This window comes from Biomphalaria glabrata, chromosome 1 (genome assembly GCF_947242115.1).
Source record: "Biomphalaria glabrata chromosome 1, xgBioGlab47.1, whole genome shotgun sequence".
NCBI classification, from domain to species: domain Eukaryota; kingdom Metazoa; phylum Mollusca; class Gastropoda; family Planorbidae; genus Biomphalaria; species Biomphalaria glabrata.
In genome coordinates this window covers 8,317,831-8,324,830 of record NC_074711.1, presented here as the reverse complement: position 1 = coordinate 8,324,830, position 7,000 = coordinate 8,317,831, and the positions used below count along the sequence as shown (strand labels likewise).

Below are 7,000 nucleotides of genomic sequence, written 5' to 3'. Positions count from 1 at the left end.
TAGCTCTTTTTTGTTTCTGTTCTGTGGTTGAAGAGGATATCCTGTGGCCAGCGCAACGATTCAGGCTGCAGAAATCTTGTAGGAAGCTTTATTGTAGCTCTTTTTTTTCTGTTCTGTCGTTGAAGAGGGTATCCTGTGGCCAGCACAACGATCAACCGCCTCTACTTCCACTAATTAATGTTAGGTACCTTTTAGTTCTGGCTAGACTTAGAACTTTAATGTATACCTCATCATCATTGGAACCTGCTACACTTTCTTTAAAATCAAAAGCTTTACACCTCAACCTCCAGAAACCTTCACAAAGTCGTGGCAGTATTGTTTCCATATTTCCATAATTTGTGTTAACTTTTTGTTTTATATAGAGAGCATTTTTTATGCTTTTATCATGCTCAGTGTTATGGCCCAATCTATTTTATTGACATTTTTAGTAGTATCTTGAAAAAGGTTAGGCTCTCAGCAAACATAACTCAACTAGAGTCGTGAGTATTTTAATTATCTCAGTTGTGCTTAAGTTGTTATAGGTTATTGCAGGTCTCTATTAAAGGAAAGACTCAGTAAAACATTAATTAATGCATTTCTATAATATATATATATATATATATATATATATATATATATATATATATATATATATATATATATGGCTCCTTCTGTCTCGGAAGACAATGGATGCGACCAGATGAGTCACTGGCTTTGGTTTCGTCATGTGACGGGCAGAATCTGGAAGTAACCGATCAAGCCAATCTTGGAGCGACAGAGTTTGCCACAGTTCGTGCATGCATATGCATTTGTCCTAGAGCTAGCCAACGTATTTCTTTGATAAGACGCCTAATAATAGATTTTATATGTTGAAAAAAATAATGTGCATAAACGGGATAATATTTATGTACCTACTTTAATAACAGAATAATGATTGGACTCGAGATGGGGAAAAATGACTATGACTAACGGAAAACCGGTTTGTCAGGCCATCAATGGTGCTGGATCTAGCATTGGTAAGTTGTGTTTGTTTTTACAAAGTTTATATTAACTCATTCCGTCTGTCTGTCTAATTGGTACACATTTTGTACTCGTATTTTTTGTCATGTCCCATTCTTAGATCAAGTAAAGATTTTGCGCAATTATTCATTGTCGATGACATCACATAAATCAATCAAAACATTTCAAGCTTAAAAGTCATACCATTGTCAATAAAGTTTGCGTAGCTTCCCAGTCAAACCAACAAACTATAAACTGCCCAGTTAAACCAATAAACTATAACTTACTAGTCGACCGGTGGCGTAGCATACGCTATTTTGCAGGGCCAACCTTAGGCCAGTGCAACCTATGCTACCGCAGTGGGCCCAGCACTTTTATAGGACCCGCGCTAATTTTAGGTGTATAAATTATTAAATTAAACCATTTTATAACTTATAACACATTTTCCGCGGCCTCCTGTCGATTTAACAGGAGGTCCTGGAAATCTCCTGAAATTGCAATATATACGAAAAAGTCCTGGAAATATCAGGAAATTATTAAAATCTTTTGAAAACTCATACCAATCTCCTGAAAAAAACAGACAAAAATTGTCTTTTTTTTTCACTCTTAAATTACCTAGAATAACTCCCTCCGTCCGAGTTCCAAAAATAAAAGAGTGATCTTTCCATTGTGTCCAAAGTCTTGAGCGTGCTCTGTCGCTTCGATAGTTACTACAGAGTAGATTACTCCCCCGCCCTTTTTTTTTTAACATGAGGTAGAAATACAAAAAACAAAAGAGTGATATTGCAACGGTCCTGCCCTGCAATGTTGTGACGACGTGTTCTCTCCCTCTCCCCTTCTCTTGTTTTTTATGGACTATCCGCAGAGTGTTCTTTCCTTTACTCCTTACTACTCGTTTAAACTGTTGAGGGAAGAAGACAATTATATATATATATATATGTTCTATTTTCTTTTCTATTTACCGAAATCAGTATCAAGTTGTAGCTATTGTTATAATAGAAAGTTGCTAATTACATTCGTAGCCTTTTGAAAGAAGCCTATTACTGAGTGTTAAGATTTCCTCTCCGTGTGTAAAACGATGTGAGCAGTGCAAGAGGTGGAAACAAATGTACTTCAATTCCTTTATACGTTGGCTAATGATTATTTTTAAATGGACTGTAGTAAATTCTATGAACAAATAATAGCAATATGCAACATTTTATTGTGAAACAAAATAATTGGTAAAGCTCTGGGCTTCCGAACCGAGGGTCCTGGTTCGAATCCTGATGATTAAGACTGAGATTTTTAATTTCGGGATCATTAGGGCACCTTTGAGTCAACCCAGCTCAAATGGGTACCTGATGTTAGTTGGGGAAAAGCAAATGTGGTTGGTCGTTAACCACGGGTAAAAGAAATAGATGACCTTTACATCATCTGCCCTAAAGATCGCAAGGTCTGAAACGTTTTTTTTTTTTGTTTTTTTTTTTTTAAATGGCTGCAGTCAATTCTATGAACAATAAATGCAAATATGTACCATTTTATTGGAGCACCATATAAATTATTATTTTAAATTCCTATTGTATAGGTACCCAGGCAGTGGCCCGTTGTTGCAGTCTGAGCGGTCTGTCATGCACTTACAAGTCAGCTGGACCTGCGGGTATTGGTGTTGATGACCAGTTAGTGATCCCTTGTGCTTCTGACGGGCATCCACTGGGTAAGACAATGTCTTTAAACTTTTATATTACAGTGTGACAGCTTCTTAAAAGTACACTGTTATTAAAGGCTTCTGAGAACTCTTATGGACGTCTTCTGCCAGTTGATATTGACGTTTTAAGTCAACTGTTATTGGTGTCTTCTGTCAACCTTTATTGACGTCTTCTGACAATTGTTATTGATGATTTTGTCAACCGTTTTTGACATCTTCTCTCAATTGCTATTGACGTCTTCTATCAACTGTTATTGAGGTCTTCTTTCAACTGTTATTGAAGTCTTCTGTCAACTTTTATTGATGTCTTCTGTCAACTGTTATGGACGTCTTCTGCCAGTTTATATTGACGTTTTAAGTCAACTGTTATTGGTGTCTTCTGTCAACCTTTATTGACGTCTTCTGACAATTGTTATTGATGTCTTTTGTCAACCGTTTTTGACATCTTCTCTCAATTGCTATTGACGTCTTCTGTCAACTGTTATTGAGGTCCTCTGTCAACTATTATTGACGTCTTCTGTCAACTGTTATTGACGTCTTCTGTCAACTGTTATTGATGTCTTCTGTCAACTGTTATTGAGGTCTTCTGTCAACTGTTATTGGCGTCTTCTGTCAACTGATATTGGCGTCTTCTGTCAACTGATATTGGCGTCTTCTGTCAACTGATATTGGCGTCTTCTGTCAACTGATATTGGCGTTTTCTGTCAACTGTTATTGGCGTCTTCTGTCAACTGTTATTGAGGTCTCTGTCAACTGCTATTGAGGTCTTCTGTCAACTGTTATTGAGGTCTTCTGTCAACTGTTATTGAGGTCTCTGTCAACTGTTATTGAGGTCTCTGTCAACTGTTATTGAGGTCTTCTGTCAACTGTTATTGAGGTCTCTGTCAACTGTTATTGAGGTCTCTGTCAACTGTTATTGAGGTCTTCTGTCAACTGTTATTGGCGTCTTCTGTCAACTGATATTGGCGTCTTCTGTCAACTGTTATTGGCGTCTTCTGTCAACTGTTATTGGCGTCTTCTGTCTACTGTCGTCGACGTATTCTGTCAACTGTCGTCGACGTATTCTGTCAACTGTTATTAACAACTGTGTGCTGCTCTAAGAGATCTACCAATACTGAAATCTGTCAGTGTTTATCTATGAAATATAAAGCTTGTTCAGTGTCACATCAGTGTTCGATAGTTAGTGGGAAGCACGAAGTACATGGTATATTCATGTTCATGATTTTTCACGTGGGAAACAAACGTCCAAAGTTGAATTGTGGGCCAGAAATCTCGTTCTAAAATGTTAACCACATGGGTAGAGGCAGTAGTCGCCATGTTCTTAAACTGGATGGATGTCTTACGTAGTTGATTCAATAATTTAGTATTAGTGGTGCACTTAGAATATTTCATTGGATTTGTGAAGCCTCACATGTACTTCTTGATGGCTGGCATTGCCAGTGAACTGTTTTTTTTAATTTTATTGTGAATAAATATGTCTGCTAATCAAGACTTTACTTACTTACTTAATCTGTGTACTCCCAGGAGAGCATAGGGCCGCAACCACACCTCTCCACCGAACTCGGTTCTGAGCAGCTTTCTTCATCTGCTCCCATGTCATTCCAGTACCCTCAGCTTCACTGATGACTGACCTCTTCCTTGTTTGCTTGGGTCTGCCCATTTTCCTCTTTCCTTGTGGGTTCCAATCAAGACTTTAGTTGATGAATTTTAATATCTGTTGTTCTGTACTAACTGGAGTGAACATACTCGACATCAAATAGTACCAAAACTTCAAAGTGAAACAAGACATCCTTAATTACACTAACGTGTACAAGCAAGTGTCACATAACAGCAGTGACAATCGGGAAAGGGGTGATGTTAAAATATTTAACAAGGAGCAATGATGTCAAAGCAACGGTTTTAAATCATTTAAAAACACAGGTTAAATTATTTACTGCTCTATTGATTGCCCTTTTTTAAATTTTTATTTAAAGTAATTGCGCTTGGATGATATGTTGGTTTAAGAAAACTTATGACAAAAAATACAATACTTGCAGAAACCAATGAAATTCGTGATTTCTACCTACTCACCAACAAATATTGATGTGACTTTGTTCTTCCTTTGCTGAACAGGTTGTGCTGCTACATCTTGGCTGTCTACTTTTGATGGAACAATTTTCACGAATACATCTTGCATAGCTCAGAATGATGAGCCTAGACCAAGTAAGTTTAAATGTCCAGAGATCGAAAACCTATACTGCCGAGATATCTTGCTAAGTTTGCTCAATGATATATTAACAAGAAATCAATCGAAGTAATTCGCCTACAGTATTTAATGTAAATAAATCGTTAAATATATCCTGAAATAAAGTCTTGCCCCTATTTTGTCTCTACAGCTGTCTACGGCAGTGCAGCGTGCTGTAAAGGTGGAAACATCAAATGCTCAACTCTGGTGTCAGCACCAAGTGGTCACAATGTTGGGGACAAAGCGTCCATTGCATGTCCGAGTGGTCAAGTGATGACTGGGTGCAACGTGTTCACAGAGAATGCCAAAGCTGCTGGAGCTTATATCGAAGGTAAACTTCATTGGCTTGATGTACTTCTAACAATCCAGAATTCTTGGAATTCAGATTTCATGTAATACAGATTTTGTGCAATTCGGATCTCACTTCATTCAGTTTTCATGTAATTCAGATTTTTTACAATTTGAAACACTTGCAGTTCTTATTTTATGCAATCAAATTTTCATACAGTTCAGAGTTCCTGACTTTCAGATTTCAGGCCAATGACACTATTTTCAATTAAAAATTTTAGCTATCCGTATTTTTCATGCAAATTTGGAAATCGGACAATTCAGATTTTTTTTCAATTCACATTTCTTGTAGTTCAATTTTTATGCTATTCTTTCACTATCGAATAAACAAGAAAACCAATTCTAGGTCAGTAGAGTTCCTATATATATTTATTTTGCTTGATTGATAATAGTGATAATTATAAATCACAAATGCTTAACAATACTATTTCTAATTTCACTATTCAACCAATAGTTCCGTATAGTAGTTGTCATTCCTGAAAGTGGTAATTGATATAAGCATTGTCTCCAGTACCTTACAATGCTTCGAATGCCATGCGTCTCGGATAGACTCCGGTCCAACTCTTGGCATTCACGCGTGGCTCATATAGGGCCCGGCAGAACTGTTTTCACTAATGGGAGAATGTGAATGGGCGAGTAACTGACGACTAAACCGGTAGGCTTCTTGCAGGAGGGGCTCATTAGCTTTATCTGGCTGGCCAGCTAGGAAAAGAAGGCTCTTTATTCAAACCTCTATTGCCTAGCGGCTATACCCAAGAACCTGAGGAGCCGGCGACTCTAAGGCAGCTTGCAGGCACACAGTGTGATAGATCGCCCAATGAATAGGGAGAACGCCAAGGCATTCAACAAGTCATTTATATATCCCAAATCCCAGTTCCGCGACTGAATGGGGATATTTACTCTGTAAAACTTTGTCAAATATGAACTTTTAAAATTCTGAATACTTTTATTTTAAACCTTTTTCTTTCAGCTCAAAACGGTGCTGATACTTGCATTGCTGTTAACGGTTATCCAAGATTTGGACCCGAGAAGGGAGTTCAAGCCTACATTACCTGCTGCCATGTCTAGAACCTTATTTATTGCCTTCATGTACATTAAGATATAATGACATGTTCTGGATTTTTTTATATATATTATTTGTGATCGTTTTTTTAAAGAACTTATAGCCTACAGTTTAATTTTGAAGAAAATAAAATTTTAAAGATACAATTTCGCACTTTATTTCTAGAATAAATTTTGATTTTAAATTTGAAGGAAACTGAATGGTGTACTACAAGAGAAGTCGGGAAAAAATTGAGGAGAAGATTATTAGAAGATTATTGGGTTAATGGATGTTCGGAGTAACAAAGGTGCACAGCTGAAACGTTTTAAAGACTAGCTTAGCCGACAACTTGCTATAATTGACATAAACATTTTTTGTTAGAAACAGTGGATAATTGTGCAAAGTTATTTTATATTACCTTTTTAAATGAATACAATAATATTCATATACTTTCAGCCTCTCACACTACATGCTGTGCATATTGGCCAGTTTTAAAACTTTCTGGTTGGTGGTATGATCCCTCCAGGAGATGCACATTATGCGTCGCAGGCAGCGTCGGTGAAAGCTATTAAATCTGTGTTCTTGACGCCTGTCACTTGCCCAGCTCGCACTGCGTAGAAGTAGAAGAAGTATGCTCAGAACGCAGGCTTCGTAGACTAGGATCTTTGTTGCCGTAGTCAATTTGGTATTTTCCTACACGCGCTTGGAGAGTTTTGCCATTGCT

At 37.3% G+C, this 7,000-nt stretch overlaps 1 protein-coding gene across 1 annotated transcript; it reads left to right on the top strand.

Annotated features, from left to right (window-relative positions):
- The first annotated feature begins 940 nt into the window (after positions 1-940).
- Positions 941-6,302, top strand: LOC106059776 (proprotein convertase subtilisin/kexin type 9-like). The gene is made up of 5 exons (XM_056018531.1): positions 941-995; positions 2,543-2,671; positions 4,775-4,864; positions 5,038-5,217; positions 6,205-6,302. Exons 1-5 carry the CDS (start codon positions 941-943, stop codon positions 6,300-6,302), a joined length of 552 nt encoding a protein of 183 aa, XP_055874506.1.
- The last annotated feature ends 698 nt before the right edge of the window (positions 6,303-7,000 follow it).